This window comes from Hyaena hyaena, unplaced genomic scaffold (genome assembly GCF_003009895.1).
Source record: "Hyaena hyaena isolate Hyena2069 unplaced genomic scaffold, ASM300989v1 scaffold_4, whole genome shotgun sequence".
NCBI classification, from domain to species: Eukaryota; Metazoa; Chordata; class Mammalia; order Carnivora; family Hyaenidae; genus Hyaena; species Hyaena hyaena.
In genome coordinates, this window is record NW_024080636.1 from 5,062,106 (window position 1) to 5,085,965 (window position 23,860).

General features: G+C 51.4%; 1 protein-coding gene across 1 annotated transcript; it reads left to right on the forward strand.

Moving 5' to 3' along the window:
• The first annotated feature begins 697 nt into the window (after positions 1–697).
• On the forward strand, positions 698–19,268 carry NUP50 (nucleoporin 50). The gene is made up of 8 exons (XM_039235339.1): positions 698–1,056; positions 4,576–4,654; positions 6,820–6,903; positions 9,653–9,833; positions 10,854–11,504; positions 13,531–13,612; positions 15,636–15,754; positions 16,647–19,268. The coding sequence occupies exons 2-8, from the start codon at positions 4,586–4,588 to the stop codon at positions 16,847–16,849; spliced, it is 1,389 nt and encodes a 462-aa protein (XP_039091270.1). The 5' UTR covers positions 698–1,056; positions 4,576–4,585; the 3' UTR covers positions 16,850–19,268.
• Positions 19,269–23,860: the final 4,592 nt, after the last annotated feature.

The following is a 23,860-nucleotide window of genomic DNA, read 5'->3' on the forward strand; positions in this document are numbered from 1 at the left end:
GCCTCGCGTCTGCGGACCGCCTCTTCGCGGAGTCCCCACGAGCGGCCCATTCGGGTACGTTCCTTCGCCTCCAGGGCACCCGCCGCGGAAAGCACGCACCAGCCGGGCGTCCGAGCAGGTCCGTTTCGTTCTCATCCACGACGGAGGCGGGCGCTCGGCGCTCCGCAGTCCCAGCGCCCCGTGCCCTCAGCGGCCAGGCACGTCGCCCCGACCCGGACAGGGTGCCGCCTGGGCCAGCCCTCCGGGGACAGGGCGGGGGCGCCGGGCTCCCAATTCCACTCCGGATTCCCGACCGTCTGTCTCTTCGCAGCCCCGCGGCGCCTCGTCCGGGTCACCCCGAGCCCCGGTCACGCTCGCGGCCTGGCCGCGCGGTCCAGAACGCCCGGCAAAACCACCTCGCCCAACCGCAGACACCCGCGCGTCACCCGCGCGCCAGACGCGTCCCGCCACCGACACGTGACCTGCGCGCGCAAACCCCCGCAGCCGGCGCCGGCTCCCCGGGCGGAGGCCCGCGCGTGCCTGAACGCACGCATGCGCGCGTGTGGGTGCGCCGGGCGCGCTCCTCCCGGCGAAGGTTTCCAAGCAGTTGCGCGCATGCGCTGCGTGACTTTCCAGGGCCGGAGGAGGGAGGAACTGCGCGCCTAGACTCCGGCGCGCTTGCGCAATAGCTAGACGCGGGCGTTTCTTTCCTTCCTTTTTATAGAGTTGGTTGGGAGGAGGGGCGAGGTTGGAGTTGTAAGATGGCGGCCTGGAGCGCGTCGGGCGCTGTCCCCCCGGCGGTCTCCGGCTGAGCTCGCAGCTCTCCCTCGCTGCTGAACACAGAGAGGCGCGGCGTGGCCCCCAGAGGACATGGTGTTTGAGACCCGGGGCTTGCTGACCACCAAATCCTTCGAGAACCTCGGCGCACCGGAAGCGACCGGGCGCGCCCAGCGGGGCGAGCAGCGGCCGCTTCCGACCCGAGGCCCGTGCGGCTGCAACCTCGCACCTGCTCGCTGCCGCGCACCCGGCTTTCGCCGCACCCACAGCGCAGCGAGTGCGGCGGCGGCCGCCTGGGAGGTAAGGGGCGGGCGGGCAGCGCGGCCGGAGCCGAGCGTGGGGAGAGGCGCCGGGGTCAGGTACGGGTCTTGGCCAGGAACGGGGAGCTGGGCTGCGGGGCCCGGGCCTGGGGAGGAGGAAGCTGGGCCGGGTGCGGGGCTCGGAGCTGGAAGGGGGGCCCTGGGCAGGAGCCGGGGTGAGGGGCCCGGGTGTGGGGTGGAGGAAGCTGAGGTCCGGGAGCGTGACCCGGACCCGGAAGGAGGGCCCTGAAGGAGGGCCCTGGACAGGAGCCGGGGTGAGAGCCCCAGGTCTGGGGCGGAGGAAGCTGAGGTCCGGGCGCAGTACTCCGGCCTGGAAGGGGGACCCTGGGCAGGAGCCGGGGTGAGGGGCCCGGGTCTGGGGCGGAGGAAGCCGAGGTCCGGGTGCGGGACCCGGACCCGGAAGGAGGGCTCTGGACAGGAGGAGCCGGAATGAGGGCGCGGGGCCGCGGGGTGGTGGGGTCCGCCGGGGAGGGTGGGGCGGAATGCCCACCTCGGCGCGTAGTCGGGTGCTGTTTGTGAAGCCAGGCGCCGGGCCGACGTGTCGGGGCTGCAGCGCCCAATTTGGGGGAGGCTCGCCCGGGTGCGGGACCCTCGCAGCCCCGGCTGGAGGCAGAGGCCGGAGCGGGCAGCGGCCGTCCTGACCCGGCCATCCTTCCTGGCCTTTCCCCTCGGCACTTCTTCCTTCCTGGGCATCTCGCCGCTCCCCACTCGCCCCCTACACTACCTCTGTTCCTCGGCTTCACTTTTTATTGCAGTCCGGGCTATGGATCTTTTAATTTTTTTTTTTAATGTTTTATTTATTTCTAGGAGAGAGATAGAGACAGCATGAGCAGGGGAGGGTCAGAGAGAGAGGGAGTCACAGACTGAAACAGGCTCCAGGCTCTGAGCTGGCAGTCAGCACAGAGCCCGACGCGGGGCTCGAACCCACGAACCGCGAGATCATGACCTAAGCGAAAGTCGGACGCTTAACCGACTAAGCCACCCAGGCGCCCCAACCAGATTTTATTTTTAAGTAATCTCTACATCCAAAGTGGGGCTAGAACTTAGAACCGGGACAAGAGTAGAATACTCTACTGACTCAGCCAGCCAGACACCCCTAAATTCTTAATAATAGCCAGGACATAAAACTTCCTTAGGTGCTAGGCCTTGTTCTGAGTACTTAACAGAGATTTCCACCCCACCCCCCCATTCTTTTTGCACACAAAGAAAATTCATTGTCTGAAGCATCATCTTTTGAAATAAAATGTGGATTTGCTAAAATGTATTTTAAAGCCTGGTTCATAAATGAATTCTCTTTTTCCACACTATACTTTTTACATTTTGAAGGAAAAAGATAGGGTTTTTTTTGTGTGGGTTTTTTTTTTTATAGATTTGCTTCTAACAAAAATTGTTTCTTTAATAATATTTATTACACCCTTCCACTGTTCCGGGCACTGCTCCCAACTAAGTTTTGTGGTGGTGGTGGTGTTTTTTAGGTTTTTTTTAATGTTTTATTTATTTATGAGAGAGATAGCGTGAGCAGTGGAGGGTCAGAGAGAGGGAGACACAGAATCTGAAGCAGGCTCCAGGCTCCGATCTGTCAGCACAGAGCCAGACGCGGGGCTGGAACCCATGAACCATGAGATCATGACCTGAGCCGAAGTTGGACGTTCAACCGACTGAGCTCCCCCGGCGCCCCAAACAAAGTTTTTCCTTGATCTTTCTTCCCAACACCTTCCTTCTCTACAGATGAAGAGGCCAGGTCACAACAGTTAAAGAGATCAAGCAAGAAAGTGGCAGAACGGAGATGCTGGCATCTTGTAGTATTTTCTGAAATCCTTAGCGCCCCAGGTCGCTGACTGAGCACTTCCTGGAATACCTCCTAGGAGATGGACAGTTCGGGGCATTTGGAGTGGGGCAGTAAACCAAGCCAAGATTGCTGCCCTGGGGTGGGGTCGCTGACTGAATAAATAGGGTAGGACAGGGAAGCAGCTACGTTCATTTTGGTTGTTTTACTCTGCTGGTTGTCTCCTCGCGTGTGGGTGTGAGTTAGATGCTGAAATTTCACTACGGTTTTTGCACTTTCAGCGCCACCCTTTTTTTGCCTTATTAACTTACTCATAGCTGAGAGCCAAAAATGACTATTTCAACTTCTCCCCTCTTCTGCCCTCTGGTGGAGGTGTTAGTTACCGAGTACGAAAAGAATCCTGGCAGAAACGTGGCCTCCTAACAGTTGGAATGTCTGAAAACACCTTGATTGTTTGAATGACAAAGATTAATGGCAAAATTTAACCAGGTCTAGGAGGGAAGGGGAGACCTTAAAAAAGGATTTGCAGGTAATGGCTGGGTCTCATATTTCATGGGTTAGCAACTTGGATTTTAAAACAATTTATTCTATAATCAGGAACGAAAGCCTATACGTTAGCTGTAAAGAAGAAATTCAAGTATTACTAGGAAATTATAAAAAGCTTAAAATCCCCTATGTAATTAATTAGTCCACAGGGGGCCAGATTTTGGAGGACTTTGGAATGTCAACGTTTGAATTTTATTTTGTAGAGACTAAAGAGAAATAGGCCTTGTGTGAATGTGTATTGTAATGGACATGAAATTCTAGGAATTGGCTCTGGTGGGTTGTGTTGAGGCGAATGAAAGTGGGGAAAGATCCAGAGAAAGGGAGTCTAGACTAGTTTCAGGGTCCCTGAATGAACTGGTACATTCTGGGCAGGATGCATAGCACGGGAAATGGAATTTGCTTGGTCCATTTAGCTGGTGAGTTAGAGAACAAGCCAGCACAACATGCACAATGCAGCTGTCTATTGAGTATGTTGGTATTTTTGTGTTTGATAGCAAAGGATATACATTAGGATCAGAAAACATTACGTCTTTTAAGGGATGGCTTCAAGGACCCTCTCTGGCTAGCTGCTTGTGTCCGCCGTACAGATAATACTGTCACTTACTCCCCATTACCCTCCTACTCCCCCCACCCCCGTAACACAGTGGCTTTAGAGGAGTTGAGCTGATGGTTTATTCTTGAAGGGTTACATATAAATTTTCAGAATGTTAACACATTGATATTAATTCCATTTTGAACTTTTAAATGACATTCTAGCTTAGCAGTATGCAGATTAGGGTAATGAAATGTTCAGTCTCAGGAAATTTATTTCTATCAATTGTCTGTAGCCTAAAGAAGCATACTCGTGGCGTGAAGATAGTTCCAATGCCTTATTAAAATTCTTATCTAAGGATGAGCTGCTTTACTGAATCCTCTTTAAGAGAATTTTAAGTGTTTAAAATGTTTTGCCTGTAGCAAGACTGTAATTATAATTTGCAAAGAATAATCACTTGTTGATTACATAATACAGCACTTCAGATTTTTAAAAATCAGTATTAGTTTTTTTCAAATTAAGCTGGCTTAGCGTTGTTTAAAATTCTTCATAAAAATTCTTTAAAAATCCGTTGTAAATTATTGTACCTTCATCCATAAAAGTAAACTTTTCACTTCTTTTTACTTTTAACTTAGGCTTGAAAAAATGGCCAAAAGAATTGCTGAGAAGGAATTGACCGACAGGAATTGGGATCAAGAAGATGAAGCAGAGGAGGTAAAAATCCTTCCCCAAGAGTGCTTCCTTGACACTTCTAAATTTAAACTCACTTTGGGATTCCTTGGGCAGATTTTGTCGTAAAATTAAAAGGCCTTTTAAAGAGCAGCTGGAACAGGAAATAGAATGGTTTCTTATGACCTGTACTTAGTATAGAAATTTATTTATTACATTTGGCTGTCTTTTTCCCACTAGTTCCTGTTCCCGAAATATTCTGCGCCTTTGTAGGAGCACCTTCCTGAATTTCATATACTTGCTGCATTCTAAACTCATAGTTTTAGTCAAGCCTGAAGGGTGAGTAAGTGATGTGGTCCTGAACTTAGCATCGCGCCCCTGTTCAAACATGAGAAGTGGTACAGCCACCCGGCTTCTCCAGCTGCCCCGCCCGTGATTGGAGATTTCCGATCGGGTCGCCTCCCTTACTCTTAATGCTTCTTGGAGGCCTGTCTTAACTTCGTGTTCACACAGATCTGAGAGACACTCCCTCACCCCCCGTGCTCCCTGGCCCCTGCAACAATGGAATAGAATTTAGATTGGCCTAGTTTCTTTCCTAACAAAATAAAAACCGTCTTCCCTGAGAAATATTTCAATTTGTCTCTTACAAAGACTGGAACTACAGCTGCGTTTTTAGTGCCTTGTCAGCAGTCTGGTGAGCACAGGCCAACAGAACAGCGCGGGGTTTAAAGAAAGAGGAAGAAATCTGCACAACTGTTTCCAAGCTTATGCTAAAACTGTCTTCTTTTTGAATTGGTCTTGTTATATGAACATTGTTTTCTTTACAAACATATGTATTCCTATGTTTAGGGAAACCCAAATCACAAGCATGTTATTATTTCGACAAGGTTTCTAACATTTCTCACTGACTTGGTGCCTTTTTTTTTTTTTTTTTTTTTTTTTTACCAAGTCTTTGGTAACTAAGGCTTTTTTTCCACATCTTCTGCCCAGTTTCATTCTGGGCTTAGTAAGATTTAAGGCTACCATAAAATAATTTGCTTTGGCACTAAGATATTTCAGGTATGAAGGGACCTCCCTTTGGATCGATTCTAGTGAGTCTGAAAGGGCATTAAATTTGATTTGGGACACGCATGGCCAGGTAGCCCCTTCTGCAAGCGTAGAGGTCACTTTAAGTGTAACCTTACCTGAACTCACTCTAGGTGAAGACCTCTGGCGGGACCTGTTTTGTGCTGGCCCTACAGGGTAGAAGAAGGGTTGAGATAAAGACAAAGATCTTCAGCCAAGTTCTGATTGTGGGCCAGGCGCTTTCAGCTCCTGGGAAGAGCAGTAGCTTCCAAGCAGGGTCACTTAGATTCCCCAGTACATCAGGGGGCTTTCGGGTGACTGGCAAATGGGCAAGGTTTATGCGTGTGTGATAAAAGTGAAGTTTGTTGTTGAAAACGGTAATAGTGATGTCCTACATTTGGGCGTTTGGGTTTCAGAACTGGCTCCACCACCAGCCGTTAACTGTGAATGAGCTTTCAGGTAACTTGGCTCTTGAAGAATAGATTTTGCTTCTTAGAACTGGATTTTTATTCTAAGATACATATCTGAATATATTTAAAATTTGAAGAACTAGTTCTGAATAGGTCTCTACCAAACTTTTGATGGTCTTAGGCTCAGCAAAACTTGTCCTGTTTTCCTGTGTGTGCTTCTCTCTGGGTTGTGATGCAAAGCCTGGATTTGCATAGATTCTGGGAGATTTCTTCCCCCCCTTTTTTTCTTTGAGAGAGCACGCGGGACAGGGCCGAGAGAGAGAGAGAGAGAGAGAGAGAGAGAATCTTAAGCAGTCTCCGTGCCCCTCACAGAGCCCAGCCCAGCCCACTGCAGAGCCCAGTTTTGGGTCTTGATCTCAGTCTCCATGTGGGGCTGGAACTCACGTACCATAAGATCATGGCCTGAGCGGAAATCAACAGTCGGATGCTTAACTGACTGAGCCCTGCGCAGGCCCCTCGTTCTGGGAGATTTCTGATTCATCTAAGCAGCTGTGGGATTCACAAGGTAGACAACAGGCGTCAAATTTATTTTGATCTGCCCTCTCCTTACTATGTTACCAGTGTTAACAGTGGGTTAAAACCAGCCGCTAGTAAGATGAGTTTGGTCAGGCTTTTTTGTTCTGCATTTCTTCTTTTGGGCCTCATCTAACTGATGTTTAATTTGTACACTTACAGGTGGGAACGTTCTCAGTGGCCAGTGAGGAGGTCTTGAAGAATAGAGCCATAAAGAAAGCAAAGCGTAGAAATGTTGGATTTGAAGTGAGTGTTTTCTTACTGCCCTTGGTGTTGAACACTAATTTGATTTCTGAGTTGCAGCACATTTCTACCACTGGGAGCAGTCAGATCGATAAATGCTTTTGAAAATGCTAACTCCACTGTGAAAATCCTTGATGTAGGCCGTGGGAGATAGAAATAGGAAGCATGAGATCTGTACCTTATCGAGCGGCAGAAATAAAATGTCCATACTATGGACAGATTCCAGCTGAGCGGCAGTAGGAGGAGAGAACGCCCGTGACGACACAGAAGTGGTGGCACGTGGAGTTGGAAGGGACATGTGAGGTATTATTGGCGTCCTGCCTGCGTCCTGGCACTGGGGGGGTCCTTCAGCTCCGAAAGAAGCGTTGCACATGCAGGTTTTCTTCCCAGTATGGTAGCTTACAGTCTCCTTCCTGGGCCCAGAAGGATAGAGGATGAGCTGTAGCTCTTGAATAGAGATCACGTGGTCCATACTCCGCAGTCACTCCACATTTAACTAGTCTTCCCCGGGACAGTCCTCAGCCGTCAAGACTGGTGACCCGTTAAATACATATATTAAGCCTCGTGAAGTTGGATGGCTGTTTCGTGGAGAGGGTGCAGCAGGAGGGAAGGACAGCTTACTTAATGGAGGAAGTGATTGGTTCAGCTGGGGAAATGTGTTCTCAGAGCCTGGGGTACATTCATGTAAAGTTCTAGAAGACCACTAGGTCTGTGGGTGGCTTCTTGGAACAGCAGTCTGAGAGTCCTCTCCATGCAGGAAGTTGAAACCAGGGAGGGTGGCTGAGAGTGTCAGCTCATGGTGTAGACAGAGAGGCCAGAGGAAGACCGCCACAGGCACGGATGGCCCAGCTGTCAGATGAGCGTGAAGAAGTAGGAACCGTGTCTGCCGCAATCCAGATTGGGCCGGGTGGGGGCCCTCCGGCTGTTATAGAAATGAAAAGTTACATCATCTGCCTAAGTGCTGAAATGTGGCTTTTCCTATATACCATTGACTGTTGACGACATGGGTTTGAATTGCATGGGTCCATTTATAGGCAGATTCATTTATTGTTGTTCTGGTCAGGGAGGGGTGTGGGCGCCCGACCCGTGCTGTTCCCGCGTCCGCTGTCCTGGGATTGTTTGATCGTTCCTTCAACACATCTGGGTTGGCCCTAGAGATTCGTTGGTGGGTGAGGACAGGAGTCAGTAAAACATCTGTGCCTTGTGGGACTTACATCTTCAGGATGGAAGAGACACAGTGAATATATAATTATTGTTTTTCTCTAAGTGCCGTGGAGAAAAAATAAGTGAGGGAGATTGACAGACACCGGAGCCCTGGTGGATTACCTCATTTGCTTGTATTCTCTTTTTTTTTTTTTTTTTTTGAATCCATTCCTTCATTTAAAACCCAGTTCTTGAATGTTTGTGATGGTTCTAGAGCCAGTTTAGTGTCAGCAGTTTCCAAAATAACTGTAAATATCCCATGGTTTTTAATCTCATGCAAAATAAACCTCTGAGGAGCTACTTAGAGCTTTTTGTGCTTTGTCTGTGGAATGTTGTTATAAGATGAAAGCTCTCTGGTGTCTCTGGGATATTGAATCATTAAAAATCAAATTTAGAGCGTCCAAACTGAAGAGTACTATTTATTACTGCCTTAAAACGTATGCAAGTTAAGGCTTTGCTTTTTTTTTTTTTTTCTCTTGTCTTTCGGGGGGGGCTAATTTTATTGCCATAATTGTATCCATGGTCAGTAACCATCTGAAATCCTGTGGATATGATTGAAATTTTTGTGTTTTTTGAAAACTTGGCAATAATATTAGGCTAACTGGCCCATTTAGAAAATGAAGAGTTCCTAGTATAATTAGTTTTTTGTGAGCGCATGACTTTTACTCATTTGTGTGAGGACTGAAGGCTGGCGCACTCCCGTGGATGTTCTACGCGTCTCTTTGAGACTGTTTCCTAGAGCCTCCTTTGGATCCTTGATCCAGGAAGCCGACCACCCCCGCTGCGGGAGAACCCCTGTTTCGAATGGGGAGAAAATAGTAACTTCAGTCGAACACTGTAAACTGAGGAGCGGTTCTCCAGAAGCTTCCAGGGGCAGAGAGCAATGTTAGAAGTTCATAAGGAGTGCCAGATGTTTCCACAGCATCTCGGCTTAGAGAGGTGAGAAAGCCAGCATCAGTGGGGAAGGGCTGCTAGAAAGACCTTGCTACTGGATGTAGCAGGCAAACAGAATAAAAATGTTGCCTGTGGATTTCTCAACTAAGGGAAAGTTTCCATCGGAGAGTCAACTTCTCTAGGTCGCAGAGGCTAGAAGGTGCAGAAGGGCTTAAGAAATTCCAGGTAAGTGGGTAAGATGCTTGGAGCTGACCTGACCTGATGCTTCTGCAGCTTCCTTGGGCTAATGGTCTTTGACTGAGTAGTACATGAAAAATGGCTCGTTTGGGATTAGTTGTGTTGAAATGTTTGCTTTTAGTTATAATTCTGAGCCTGCGTACACAGCTTCACTGCACTAGTTAGTCATTTTTGCCTTCTGTATCTTAAGCCTCTTTTTAAAAACAAATCGCACCGCGCATTAGGACTGTCCTCCACGGCCGTCTCGGGAAGGCAGCTTTGGGTGCAGAGCCGTCATCGGGAATAAAATGTGCCTCGTTCCCAGTGCTCCTTTAGTGCTGCTGGCGGCAGGACCCTGGGTGCTGCTGAGCCAAGATAATGTCTTGATCATCTAGTTACAAAGGAGTTCTCTGATGTGTGCTCTTTCTTTGTATTTCAGTCTGATAGTGGAGGGGCCTTTAAAGGTTTTAAAGGTTTGGTGGTGCCATCTGGCGGAGGCGGGTTTTCTGGCTTCGGTAACGGTGCCGGAGGGAAGCCTTTGGAAGGACTATCTAACGGAAGCAGCGGCGCCCCTCCCTTCTCCGGCGCCAGGGCAGCGAGCGAGACCCAGGCAGCCTCCGGTGAGTAGGTGCCCCTCCCCCTGGTCACATCTGCCTACAGACCGTCTGAAAAATAACTTTGCAGAGATACTTTCCTCGTACTTACCTGGGTGCTGGGACTAAGTGAGCAGGGGGTACTGAAAGGGATGCAAATGAGAGAGATGGGGGCCATGTGCAGAGGAAGTGATGGAGCAGAAGCTTTCGAGCCAAAATAGACCGAGGTTCTGTTCTCTGCTCTGCCCGTCACTGGCTCTGTGACCCCGGTAAAGCCCCTTAGCCTCAGCCTCCAGATCTTCAGCTGTGAAATGAGAGTGACCCTCGGAATTGACCTAAGGGTCAGAGGAGAAGAGGAAGTTCTTACTGGACCCTCCACAGACCCGCCTTCCCACCTCCTCACTGCCTCCTCATTCGTTCTGGGAGCGCCGCGGACGCTCTGTGTGGCGCACCCCTCCTAGAGCCTAGGGATCCTCCAGTCTAGCCTGGTTTCACCCGGGATATGTTGATGGCCTGATCCTGTTTTGTGAGAGTTGGTCAAGAACCCTTGGGATTAGCGACAGAGAACGGAACCGTGCGCTGTGGCCTTCGGTTTTCAGAAGTGACCCCAGCTGGTTGGATGGGACTTGGCTGGGTGTTGTACGTGTGTGTGCTGTTGGGTGGTAATGAGGCAGAGCGTTCCGTGTGCTGAAGCTGGCGCTTCCTGTTAAGGTTTTGACTGCACGAACACGTGCCCACCACCACCGCGCGGGGGCTCGAGCTTTATGCTGGCCATTGTGACAGTCCCCGCGGAAGGCGGGCATCCTGTTCACAGAAAAGTTCCTTTAAAAATGTTTGAGGTTTAATTACCGCGAGCGCAGTTTCTGTACAAAGTTTGATTTCTGTGATCGCCGCTTCCTAGATGTCAGACGTTCACATCCTTCTCGAACTGTCACAGAAATAGGATGCAGTAAAAGCAGAAAACACGAAGACCGCGCGGCATAAAAATCTGGGTGATGTGCTCAAATCAGCTTCTCAGTAAACTCTTCAAACTTTAATTTCCTATAGGATCTATTGCCGCAAACGGTCCTACCTCCTTGGTCGATAAAAAGATTTTAAATCCCAAAACTAACGGTGACAGCCAGCAGCCCTCTTCCTCCGGCCCCCCCTCTGGCCCCGCCTGCCCCCGGAGCGCCTACCACAAGCAGTTGGCCGCCTTAAACTGCTCCGTTCGGGACTGGATCGCGAAGCACGTGAACTCCAACCCCCTCTGCGACCTGACGCCCATCTTTAGGGACTATGAGAGCCACCTGGCGGGCATCGAGCAGCAGCTGGGCGGCGGGGGTCCCGAGAGCGCCGCCAGCAGGGCCCCCGGCGCCGCGCCGCCTCCCCCCCGCTTTGGGGAGGCCACGTCCCAGCAGGAGTCCGCGTTTTTGTTTCACGGCAGCAAAACCGAGGATGCGTCTGAAAAGAAGACCGAGGCGGATTCCGAAAAGAAGGTGGACCCGTTGGTGGGAGCAGCGAGTGCCTCGTTCAGCTTTAGCAAGAAGATCGATGGTTCCGTCTTGGGCTCCTTAAACTCGGGCCCGCTGACTGGGTTTTCATTTTCCTCCGGAAACTCCAGCTTTTTTGGCAGAGATATGAGCCAGAAGAAACCGGCCTCTTCCCTGTCCTCGGAGACCCCGGAGGAGCCCGCGGGCGGCAGTGACGAGCGCAAAGGTAACGACGCGGCCGGGCCGTCCTCTAAGTCGGCTCCAGGCGTGTCTGCTCCGTGTGCAGTGGCGCGAGCGTGGGTGTGTGTTTCAGGGAGACCTGGACTCACGCTGTGACTGTCATTTCCTAGACGCGACCCCAGACGAAGTTGGCCAGCTGTTTTGGAGTCCGTTTCCCTATTTGTAAAAGGGAGGGAGACGGTTTTGTAGAGTTGTTGTAAGGAGTAAGAACTTAAAAATAAGGGGTATAGAAGCATCTGGCACAACAACTTTGAAAATTAGGAAGCAGACGGCTTTGCATAACAAAAATTAAGTGAGGGGCCCTGGGTGGCTCACTCGGCTAAGCGCCTGACTCTTGATTTCGGCTCAGGTCATGATGTCAGGGTCGTGAGATCAAGCCCCACGGCGGGCTCTGTGCTGAGCGTGCTTAGGATACTCCTCCTCATCTCCCTCCTCACCTTCCTCTCCCCCTCCCCCTCCCCCGCTCGCACGCTCTCTAAAATAAAAACTGAGTGAATTAATTTCGTTTGAAAATTGTGTCTTATTGAAAGAATTGTTCCTAAACATCTATGGACTTTTTTGTGTCTAGGGGTTTATAGTTGTAGGTGAAGTCTCCTGGCGGAAAAGTACTCCACAGGAAAAAGGTAGACTCTTCTTCGCCACAGGGAACAAATTGACAGGGTTTTCCCTGGATGTGTCTGGGTTGCAACCACCTTTCCAGAAGTTCCCACCTAGTGTGGTATGCCCCCAGCCAGGCCTGAGTCACAGGCCCTTCACTCCCTGTTCTTAGCTCTTTGAAAAGAGGGGTTCGCATCCTACTAATCTCTTGTCATCACGTGGTGGCTGTGAACACCCCACGCGTGTGAAGGCACTTCCTAATAAGTAGGTGGAAAGCGCACGCCTCGGACAAGTTAGCTCGGTGAGAGGGAGTTTGCCAGCGAATATTACGTGTCCCTCCTCCTCGGAGCCAGACTCCCGTTATCCCTGTGTGTGGCCTTCAGGGCCCCCCAGTGCACAGCATAACATGAAGGCCTCCCCTCTTATTCCTCTGCCCTAAAGGACCAGTGAAGGGTGGCCCCCGGCCCCGGCATGGCAGGGACCGCAGAGCCCGGGGGAGGGAGGCTCCATCTCGCACGAGGCCCAATGCCTGCTTCTTATGCTTCCCGTGCTGCTCGTTTGACGCGTCAGAAAGACGTAGCTGTTAAAGGACCGCGGTGGCCGGGCCGGCCCTGGACAACCCAGTTCAGGACTGCCTTTCTTTTGAGCCGGAGCACCAGCAGGGGGAGGCCCAGAGGCCCAGAGCGGGGGAGGGAATCCCTCCATGGGGCTCCATCTCATGACATCTCATGCCTTCTTAAAATGCAGATCTTACGACTTTGAATTGTTTGAGCACCAGAATTATTGCTATTTAGTTTACTGACTTTCCAGACACACTTTCTCCAGAGGATGTTACTTGCATCTAATAGCTGGGGCCCTGGGCTAGGTCAGGGAGGGGACCCGTGGGACCCGAGCCCCAGAGGTGTGGCAGTTTAGACAGAGCCTGCTTCCCCACGAGGGTGGTTTCTCCGACAACTCGCCCTGTAAACAATTTTATCTCGTGTTGATTATTCCTTAGCGGGACGATGAGACATGGTCACGGGAGCTTTTGGGGCTGAAGGCGATAGAGGCCCAGCTGAAGTCTTCTCCAGTGGGTAATCTTGAGTCCGTGTGGGGCTTAATTGGTTATTTCCCTGTTAAAATTTGGGCACTGAATTGTAAGTAAGTGTCCATCACTTTTCACCTCAAGACTTTCTACAGGTCAACATCTAGAAGAGAGAAGCAGGGTCCTATTAAAAACTACTCTAATTTTTTCATAAAATCATTAAAATCCAGTGAGTCCTCCGCTCCCCCCCCAGTTAGATGAGTACTTTTGAATTCTGCGTCCGCTTACGTGCGTTTTGGGGGTTGAGGTATTGGGGGGGAGAGAACTTGTGTTGTTACGTTGTTAAGCTCTTGGTTTGACTTTTACTGAGTTAGTCTTGTTTTTATAAAAGGCGGAGACGAAGAGGAGAATGATGAACCACCCAAAGTAGTAGTTACCGAAGTGAAAGAAGAAGATGCGTTTTACTCCAAAAAGTAAGTGAGAGCCCCGGGCACACACTTGGCGCGCGCGTCTTCAGGGACGTGCCAGGTGGCCTCATGAGGAGATGCCGAGCGCCCCACCCGGGCCTGCCTGTGCCTGCTCTTTGAGCTGGAATGAAGAACAATTCTTGACCTGTGTGTTTAAAACAGACATTCTAGAAATTTCCTGCTGGGCATTCCTACTCTTTGTTATTTTTGTTCTTTCCTGCCTTTTTTTTTTTCTTTGAGAGGGCAAGAAAGCCAGTGGGGGAGGGGCAGAGAGAGACTCCCAGGCGCCTCTGGCCCTGCCATCCCAGAGCCCAACGCAGGGCTCGACCCCACAGACTGTGAGATCACGACCTGAGCCAAAGTTGGACACTTGACTGACTGAGTCCCCCAGGTGCCCTGTTCTTTTCTGCTTTCAAAGTGCTTTAGGGGCACCTGGGGGGCTCAGGTGGTTAAGCGTCCGACTTCAGCTCAGGTCATGATCTCACGGTTCGTGGGTTCGAGCCCCGCGTCGGGCTCTGTGCTGCCAGCTCAGAGCCTGGAGCCTGCTTCGGATTCTGTGTCTCCCTCTCTCTCTCTGACCCTCCCCTGCTAACGCTGTCTCTCTCTCTCTCTCTCAGAAATAAACAAAACAGTAAAAAAAAATTTTTAAATTAAAAAACAAAGTGCTTTAGGCACAGGTCTTTCTGTGCTGGACCCTCCCCATCTCATCTCGGGCTTCGCTCCTTCCTCCTCCTCCCTTCTGTGCCCTTCCTCCTCCCTGCAGAGTCCCCTCCTCACTGGTTTCTGATCTGATTTGACTCCCGCTCTTGGTCAGGCGGCCTCCTCCCTTCCTAGAGATGTGGTTGGCCCTTGTGGCTTTTCTCAGCCAGCAAGTTCTGCATGTGACTGTCCCTTGGTCTTTTCCCCCCAGTGAAGAGAGTTGTTCGGGGGTTTTTTGTTTTGTTTGTTTTTATATGAGAGCGGTTGCTTTCAGAAGAAAGATTGGGGAAAATTTTGAATTCTCTCATCGCGGTGAAATGAGATTAGTACTTTTAACAGAGATATTTACAGAAAATTCATTTGTGCCATTTTAGAAGCTTCCCTAACATGCGTTTTTCTAAGTAACAAAAATTTCAGATTGAGTCCATTTTCATAACAAATCACCGTAGCCTGTGAAGTTCGCAAGTTTCTGAGAACTTTTAAGAATCCAACAGTTCCTTCTGCTTGTTCTTATTTAATTACACACATGAAACGAAGGAGTGACCTGACCTAAGATTCTCTCCTAATCGGAACAGATCAAAGGAGCAGGCGGTGGCTTGGGTTGTGTGTGGGCCCGAGGAGACGTGGGGCGGCAGGGCGGGGAGGCGTCCGATGGCCTTACTGGGATGTCAGCCTTGCTTAAGAACGTTTTCCAGAATTTGAGCGTTTGGTAGCCCAAAACCCGAAGGAGTCCCGAAGAGACTTCAAAAATAAGTAGGAAAAGAGGGAAGAGAGATGGGGGCACAGTGTCCTGTATTTGTTCCTGCCCTTAAAGGACCAGCTCGGCCTCTTGAGCTCGGGGCCAGAGGAGCACAGCGGACACGTGTGGGCCGCTTAGCTGTGCTCGTGACTGAATTGAGAAAAGACCGTTTTAGAAGTGTTATTTTAAAAGTTGTATGTGACCCACTATTTTATTCTTTTGAGAGCCAGTGGCAATTCAATTTTAATTTTAGAGAGCTTGAAAGCGGGTGCCTGTGTGCACGGGGCAGAGGGAGAGGGTCCCAAGTAGGCCCCGTGCCTCACGACCTGAACTGAGATCAAGAGTCGGACACTCAGCCAACAGCCAGCCAGGCGCCCCACCCTGAGCCGCTATTTTAGTAATTGGGGGAAATGAGGGAAGGGTTCTAGGACATCTAAGCACTTTGCTTATTCTGATTGGTGCCCAGTCTGAGTCAGGGATTCCGCTGCTCCTTTCATGCGGGTCTTTGCGCACAGGTGTGAACAGTGGTTGTCTGAACCTGTGACTTGGTTTGTCTTCGGAGTGTCTGATTATACCTGTTCTTTCCCGCAGGTGTAAACTCTTTTACAAGAAAGACAACGAGTTTAAAGAAAAAGGTGTGGGTACTTTGCATTTAAAACCTACAGCAAATCAGAAGACACAACTCTTAGTGCGGGCAGACACCAATTTAGGTGTGTATCTTTTCAAGGGGCCCAAATCCTAACCTCATGGTCTGTAAAAAGCCCCACTCGTGCAGTCACCGAGCTCGCGTGCACCGGTGTGTCTGGGGGGTGGGCTAGCAGACCGAGCGCATCGTGTGCTTCCTGGTTGTTTACAGATTTAGTCGGGGGACATGCAGGGGAATGAAGGTGTGTTGAAAACTGTAGCCAAGAAGTCACCAAAACAGTTTTCACTTTACTTGGTGTTAGAAATGTGATGAAGAAACTGTCGGTGAAGTGGGTGGTTTAATAAACACAGAAGGGGAATGAACCGTTTGCAGGACTCTGGTTTATGTAGGAAGTGAACTTGAACGCGTTGCAGCTTCGCCCTCAGAGCAGCCCGTGGGCACGAGGAGTGGGGAGGGCCTGGAGGGGCCGGGGCAGGTCTGAGACGAAGTGGGCAGCCCTGGGCCCTGCCAGGCCAGGTCGCAGAAACTTCCGTGTGGCTCTTTTGCTGAGCTTGACACGTGGTGACATCTTGTGGTACTAGCGCACCCCCTCCCCCCCCGAAGCCGTGCTGGCCTCGGACGGAGGTTTCTTTGCTGACCATTTTGCCTCTATTCCAGTGACCTTGTGAAGGGGTCATGGAAGAACGGACGCCGCTCAGCGGGCCTGGCCGCTACGGCCGGGCCACAGGGATGGGGCAGGAGGGGCGGAAGGCGGTTTCCCCACAGTCGGGCTGAGGCCTCCGCACCAGGGAGCCCGTGCCCTTTCTGTGACCTCCCTGATGCCCCCCCCCCCCCACCGTGTGAGATGGGTTAAGTTGAAGAGGGCTTCGAGATTGAACGTTTCACATATTAAAGCTGTGGTCTCGGGCCTGTGGTCTGTGTGATTTCGATGTACCTTTTCCTTTGTTTACATGCAGGCAACATACTGCTGAACGTCCTGATTCCGCCCAACATGCCGTGCACGCGGACGGGGAGAAACAACGTACTTATTGTGTGTGTCCCAAACCCACCCATCGATGAGAAGAATGCCACCGTCCCGGTCACCATGTTAATCCGGGTGAAAACAGGCGAGGACGCAGATGAGCTGCACAAAATTTTACTGGAGAAAAAGGATGCCTGAACGCCCGCCCTCTGAGGAGTTGGTGCCAAGCTGCTGCCCCCGCCGCCCTTCACCGAGCTGGTCAGTCCTCCTCTCCTTCCTCTGACCTTCCAAGGACTCGTGGAGAACGTAAAACTTCTGTGAGGAAGATGAATGTGGCCAATAAAACCTTTAAATGTTAAGTGTCAAGAAACTATTCTCCCTTCTTAAGAACTATCTAATGTGTAAAATAATGTTTGAATGAAATTTTTTGGAAGATTTTTAATGTTCATTTATTAAACTGACCGCAAGTGATTTCTTAACAGACTAAAATCAGGGTATCGATTAGACTTCCCAAAGGCTGTTCCAATCCCCGGGTGTCGGGGGCTGCTGCCTCTGCCGACAAGTCCCGGCACCCCGCGTCCAGAAGGAAGCTTGCCTGTGGCGTCCTCTCTGGGGGGCGTGGCTGACTGGGGAGAACAGCGCCCGTTTCCAAATGAATCATGCTACTGGCCGTGGCAGTTGCGTTTTTCCTTTGCTGTTAAAGCTGAACCTTCAATACCAAATGTCCCCTCAGCACTAGAGGCGTTAGCTTTTGATTTGCAGACGTAGGCCTTGTGGCCCTGTGGCCACGTTACCTGATGCTGGAGCTGCTCTTTGGTTTTAAAAGGAAGCCAGTAGCTTGCTCTTCGGTTAGTTGATCGGGTTTTATAGTGTCATTCCTGAGGCGCTGTTCCCAGCGCACCCCCTGCAGGCAAGTAGAACGGGGGGTGGTGTCAGGAGTGAGGTTTTTAAAGCACAAATTTGGTAGCTTATGTTGATAGATCACAGACAGCAAACCCCGGTGAAAAAAAAAAATTAAGTCAAAGAGTGCGGTACAAAAGAAAGCGAAATCTGCCCTAGTTAATTTGTGCCGTGAGGAACCCTGTGCATCCCCGAGCCGCTCACCAGCCCTCGGAGCTCTGACTACACGAGTCGTGTGCGCGCTCCAGGAAGCGTGCACCGAAGTCATGGAATCGAAATGGGGTGTGCAAATGTTGCCTTTAACTCCAAACAGGGGTGTCTTACTGTGTCTGATGAGTTTCCATGGACTTTTTTAAGAGTTAGACGTTCAGTTCGTCCACTTGGGAGGAAGGCCCGGTTACGCACGAGAAGAGCACGTCGCGTCCCCACTGCCGTTTGGTGTCTAGTCCCGGCCGCCTTGCAAGACTCTGGGCACGTGAATTAGATGCAGATTTAATGTTTAAGTGTCCACTTTCATTCCTCACTAATCATTTAATGATCTTGTTTTAAAGGCTCAGGGTCCGTGCCTGAGGGCTCACATTTGTGTATTCTGATCTTCAGCACAGAGAATGTCTTCTGACTTAGGAAGGAACAGTACAGTAACTACAGATAGGACAGTTGATTTTTTAAAGAAAAGAATCTATAATTTTTAGATTTAAAGGGGGGCAGGGAAACTGTTTTATGATCAGCTGTGTGAACTCAGACGCTTGAAGTGTGGTAGTCGGCCCAACACTGAGCGTGAGAGTCTCGTACTTGTTTTCTCGTTCCGGTGAGAGAATGTGGCCCCGGCGTGTGACTGAACAGATACCCGGAGAGATGCTTCTACTTCGCGGGGTGTGGGCGGCTTCTGCCATCGGGAGAACTAGGGAGGAGTAGCGGGCGCTGCTGCGTTGTCTTTTTAGAACCGAGAACGTGGGTGAGCTTTTGTGACTGGTCATCTGTAGGAAGCGGGCGGGTGACCCGGGGAGGCCCTGTTCCTTCGCCTGCGGTCTCTCTGGCCGTTAGGACGAAGGTGCGCGGGACCCCTGTGTCCTGGCCTCAGCCACACATGCTCCTGTGGCCCCCGGGCGCCTGCAGGAGCGCCCAGCCTGTCCGGTGGGATGTTTACCACAGTGGCCCAAAAACATCAGAATTGGGTCACCTCTCAACCCCCCTGGAAAAACAGTTCATGTCTCTCCGAATTAGTGGGTATGTGTGGCTTTTTCTTTTCCTGACATTCCCGGCAAACTTGCTGCTATGACTGTCACTGTGAAAGTGACAGTTACAAGGGCGGATGTGACATGTGCGCCGTCGCTCACAACGCGCTCTTTCCGTGTCCCTTCTGCATTAGGAACTTTGGCCTCCACTTTGATTATGTACTGACAGAAAAGAGTCCGAGTGCGTGTGGATTTTACTGTAAAGTCCAAGTGCTTGTGTGTTACCCGGGGGCAGGGCCCCCAGAGAGCTCACCCCCCCCACTGTATGACTAGCTCAGTTCCACCCCGTGGCTTTGGTTAGGTTTATTTTGGACAAAATACTAGGAATTAGGCTTTAAAGTGTCTTAATGTAGACAGAAGTGTTTGTATCTAGTTGAAGGATCTGTGATGTGTATCCTCTGTGTGGCCGGAAGGGACGTTTCCACCTTTAATCCTAATCATGATGCCTCATACCAAGTGTCCCAGTGGCCTTTTTTTTTTTTTTTTTTTTTTTTACAGCTGGTGTGTGTCCATCTCCTCCTGAGCATCCCCCGTCTTAGAATTACAGGCTGGAAGTGCGTGTCCTGGTTTTAAGGCAGCGCAGGTTGTGTTTTCTGTGGAAGGACAAGTGTGGCCATTGATGAACTGATTTTCTTCTTGAAAAGGATTCTTGTTTTACGATTTCAGTTCTACATCATAGTTTTGATAAGCTGCATGCCAAAAAGATCTACCTGTTCGGAGGTAGAGAAAGCACAGTCCCACCTTATTACTATCCGAGCTCACAACCAGTTGGCACTGAGACCGGCCTTTTTTGCTTTAGTTTTGAAGTTTAAACCAGTCGTTTGCTTTTGAGCGCTCGTCACTCTGGTGGTTCGGAGCAGTGAGGGAGCGTGCACGGGCTAGCGAAGGCTTTGCAGACCAGACGGCTCACTCCCCAGGCCCTGGCGTTCGTGCTCATTCCGGAAGTGAGAATCTGTGCTCCCATTAGGTGACCCGGAGCGGCGCATCCAGGCCGCGCTCTGCCCGCTGGTACGTCCTTGGCCAGAGGCCATCACGGTAAGGACTCTAGACTGTGCCGATGCGAATGCCATTGTGACGGCTGTAAAACCTCTTAGCAGTCGGATGGGTAAGATGTTTGCTTTCTATTTTACATAGGAAATTGTTTTCTAAACCTAAAATACTTGAACTGTCAGACAATGTAATCTCAATTTGTATTAGTTTTTGAGGAAGTGTAATATCCATGAAATGTGAATAAATGGAAGGTAAACAAAAATCAGTGTTTAACACTTGTATGTTCCTGTGATGTTCCTGGTGTTGCCACAAGTCAAGCAGACCAGAGGGGGAAGGGGGGCGGCGGTGCCCAGAAGCCCCCAGGGCGCAGGAAGGTGAGGGGGTGAGGAGGTGAGGAAGTGAGGGGGGTGAGGAGTTGAGGGGGTGAGGAGTGAGGACAGAGGTGAGGACAGACCTGCTTCTCGGCCCGTGTATGCGGCTCAGGCCCCCTCCAAACCACTGGAGTTTGCTGCACTGTTCACATGTTCACCAATGAGTGTCGCAGCGGGTGCGGCTGAGCGTCCCAGTTCCCCGTGGGAAGCACTCTGCCCTCTGCAAACAGCGCCCAGGGCAGACCTCCCGGACGGCCCGCGCTGCGTTTTCCAAAGCCAGGGGTCTGGGCAGGTGCGTGCGCTTCTCACACATAAGTAAATGGAATTGGCATCTGTGTCCGGGTCTCTCTCAGTCAGAAATCTGAACCCTCGTAAGGACATTTTATTTGTTTGGTTATTTTTAAGTTTTAATGTTTATTTTTAAGAGAGAAAGAGACAGCGTGAGCAGGGGAGGGTCAGAGAGAGAGGGAGACACGGAATCTGAAGCAGCTCCAGGTTCCGAGCTGTCAGCACGCAGCCCGACACGGGGCTCGAACCCACTGGCTGTGAGATCATAACCTGAGCCAAAGTTGGACGCTTAACCGAGCCCCCCAGGCGCCCCTGTGAGAATATTTTAAAACTAAGGATCAAAATGATCAAAAAAAAAAAAATACATTGAGGTTATAGAACTTTACATTCTCAGCAATTTAGAAAAACCACAACGAAGCATTCCCAGATTAAACTGTAACATCAGCTGCGATATGTTTGCAGAGTCCGCCCAGGGCCAACTCCGCTCCAGGCCGTGCCGGAGGTGTCGCGGGGACAGGCCCAGGAGGACTGACCAAGCTGCCTGCCAGAGTGGCACTCGCCAGCTGGTGCCATCAGTGGGAGGGCGGTGTCGGAAGAGGGAGCCTGACCCGGAAATGTGCCAGGTCTGTCGTAGGAGCTCGGGGTGGCTGGGCGACCACACGGTCCTCAAGTGTGGTCCCGGCGGCTGCAGCAACTGGGAACTTGCTCAAGCTGCCACCTCCGGGGCCCCTCCCCCAGGCCTGGCAGATCTGGCGTGGGTTTCGGTCTGTGTCTATGACCTCACCTTCACCTTCAGGAGGTATACGATTCAGTCGTTGGTACAGTCATGTGCTGCCCTCACCACGAACCCCGCAACATTTTCATCAGTAGCCGCCTGGGTGTTTGCTGCTGGTTCTGACACACGCCCGAGTGTGAGCACCCTGCCCGAGTGTGAGCACCCTGCCCGAGTGTGAGGACCCCGCCCGAGTGTGAGCACCCCAGGTGTGAGGACCCCGCCCGAGTGTGAGCACCCCAGGTGTGAGCACCCTGCCCGAGTGTGAGGACCCCGCCCGAGTGTGAGCACTCCAGTTGTGAGGACCCTGCCCGAGTGTGAGGACCCCGCCCATGTGTGAGCACCCCAGGTGTGAGGACCCCGCCCAAGTGTGAGCATCTCAAGTGTGAGGCCCCGGGGCTGCTCCTTAGGACTTCTGTTTAAAGATAATCTAGGCGAAGCCCTTGGGGCACATTTCAGGAGTGGGACGGCAGTGACAGTGACTGTAGCCAGGAGCTACCCAGCCTTGTACGTGCACGTCTCGCTCCACACACACCCCCTCCCCCACCCCGTGACCCGGGGCGGGAGGTGGGGAGTCCGCTTTGTGGTGGAGAAAACCCAGCGTCCGGTTCCACGGACACGTGGGCTCCTCCCACTGTGCTCGAAGGTGCATGCGTGTGCCTGTCCAAGGACTCCTGGCTTCTGGAATGGACAAGAGCCTCCGAACAAGTTGTTTATTCAAAATATAAACACAGTTCACTGAAAAATTCCGGTTATTTCCAACTGGGCAATCCAGTTGTTTTATTAAAGTCAGATTCCAAGATGAAAGACCCTTGATTGACACAAAGGAAAGAAACACCTTGTTACACCTGTCAGCTTTCGTAGAGGCCAAGGTGGGAGGGAATCAACGAATCTGCGAGCAACAGAAGGGTCGCCCTTGGATTCCTCGCCCCCCAAACCATCACTTTTGCTTCCCCTTTAACCTTCCCAGCCGTTCTGTTGTTTTAACAGCCAAGCACGACGTCCACCACGTCCACCCACTCACCAGGTGTTTATACAGCGGACTAGGGTACTATGCGGATTAATTTCTTGGACACTTTCTCCTCCTCCTAATATAAAATTCCCAAAGTCTGCTCTTCCAGTCGACATGTTTGTCTAAGCTAGAGCGTGACGATCCCTGAAAGTTCGTCTAGGATGGAGAAAAGAGCCCAAACAGCAGCATCAGCCTTCAGGGCGCAGCAGGTCACAGGCTGTAACCACGGGAGCTCCCACCCAGTGCCCTCCACAGTCACGACTAAATACCTTCCAGGCGACTTTTCCCTACTGAGCGAGAAGGGGGTTTGATCCCGATGGCAACCAGCCGGGGCCCGCCTGTAGCACGCTCTCCTGCGGGCTGCCCTGGGCGATGCTGCTCCCGACAGTTCTGCTCACGCGCACATTTTGAAGGCAAGGGCTGTCTGCAAGAGGGGTCATCAATGTGACCTTTCTCGCCCTATTTCTACATCTGCATCTTCGTTCCTCTCAGACACCCCAGCCCCCGCTTTCACTTCCTGTCCCGTCACCTCCCACCATGGGAACCTGATACACACCCTGTACTTTAGACACAATTTAGGGATTGTTTGCTCGTGGGAAGCAAAAGCCCCGAGATGCAGAGGCTGCCTCCGTCCGCAACGGCCCGCAGCAGCCTCTGGTGGGTAGAGGCTGCTTGAAAACCCGCAGCATGCTCTGCTCGACGTGATTAACTGCAGAGTCTCACAGCAACAGACAGCCACGGCCCGGAAACCATCTTCCTGAAGGCCAGGCAGCCCGGCGAGAGCCTGCAAACCTGCACTTGAACTTGGGACTCCTCACTCTGCCCCCGTCACATTCCCACTGCCACGAGGGCTTTGTGAGAGTTTCTCTAGAAAAAGTGTGGGAGATCTGATGGTGTGGCGGAAGGGCGCGTACTGCCTCATGGGGGCTGGAGCTAAATGGGGACGTGACTCATGTGATCTGGTTTTGCAAATGCTGCCTCTGCCCAAATCATAGGCTCAGGAGCGCCGGTCCAGGCCTGAGCCCCCAGCGCCCAGGAGCCAGGGCCCCCGGGTGGCTGCTGTCCGGCTCCGGCCCTTCCTAAACAGGACCTTGTGTGAAAGCTCCAAAAACCATTGAAGAAGAAATCTTTGGGGCGGGGGCGCAAATTCAGGTTCAATCACGGAGTTTCTCACATCGCTGTCATATGTCTTTAATCTGAAATACCCATTAAAGGAAAAAAATAACCAAATACAGATCCACTAGAGGAAAACACAGAGAAAAAAGAAATTTAGTATCCAACATGCAAATCCACCTTCAACAGAAACGCAAAACCCGCACAGCACAGCCCACAGCCAGCGGAGAGCTGCTCAGAACTGGGCTCCGTGCCCGGAAGCTGCCGCTGCTGCCCTGGGAACGCCGCGGACAGACCCTAACATGTCCAGTGATGCCGTCGTGCTGTTTTTGCTAAAATGGATTTTGTAGAAATCGCGTTAGTCAAGCCTCAAGGTCGTGGAAAAAAAAATCTCAACAGGTTTTCTTTGCAGGGTGGAGTCGTCTCTCACACAGAGGCCGGCTGGAAACCAGAAAAGGTCCCTATTCACACCCACCCCGCCCGGCCCCCTGCGAGGTGAGGAAGTGCGTCGAAGCATAAAGAAGGTAA

Bases quoted from the DNA above. Each gene is read 5' to 3' on its own strand.
- NUP50 (XM_039235339.1), top strand. From the start codon at position 4,586: ATGGCCAAAAGAATTGCTGAGAAGGAATTGACCGACAGGAATTGGGAT. The intron at 4,655-6,819 runs GTAAAAATCCTT...GTACACTTACAG, and splicing joins AAGAAGATGAAGCAGAGGAG to GTGGGAACGTTCTCAGTGGC. The intron at 6,904-9,652 runs GTGAGTGTTTTC...TTTGTATTTCAG, and splicing joins GTAGAAATGTTGGATTTGAA to TCTGATAGTGGAGGGGCCTT.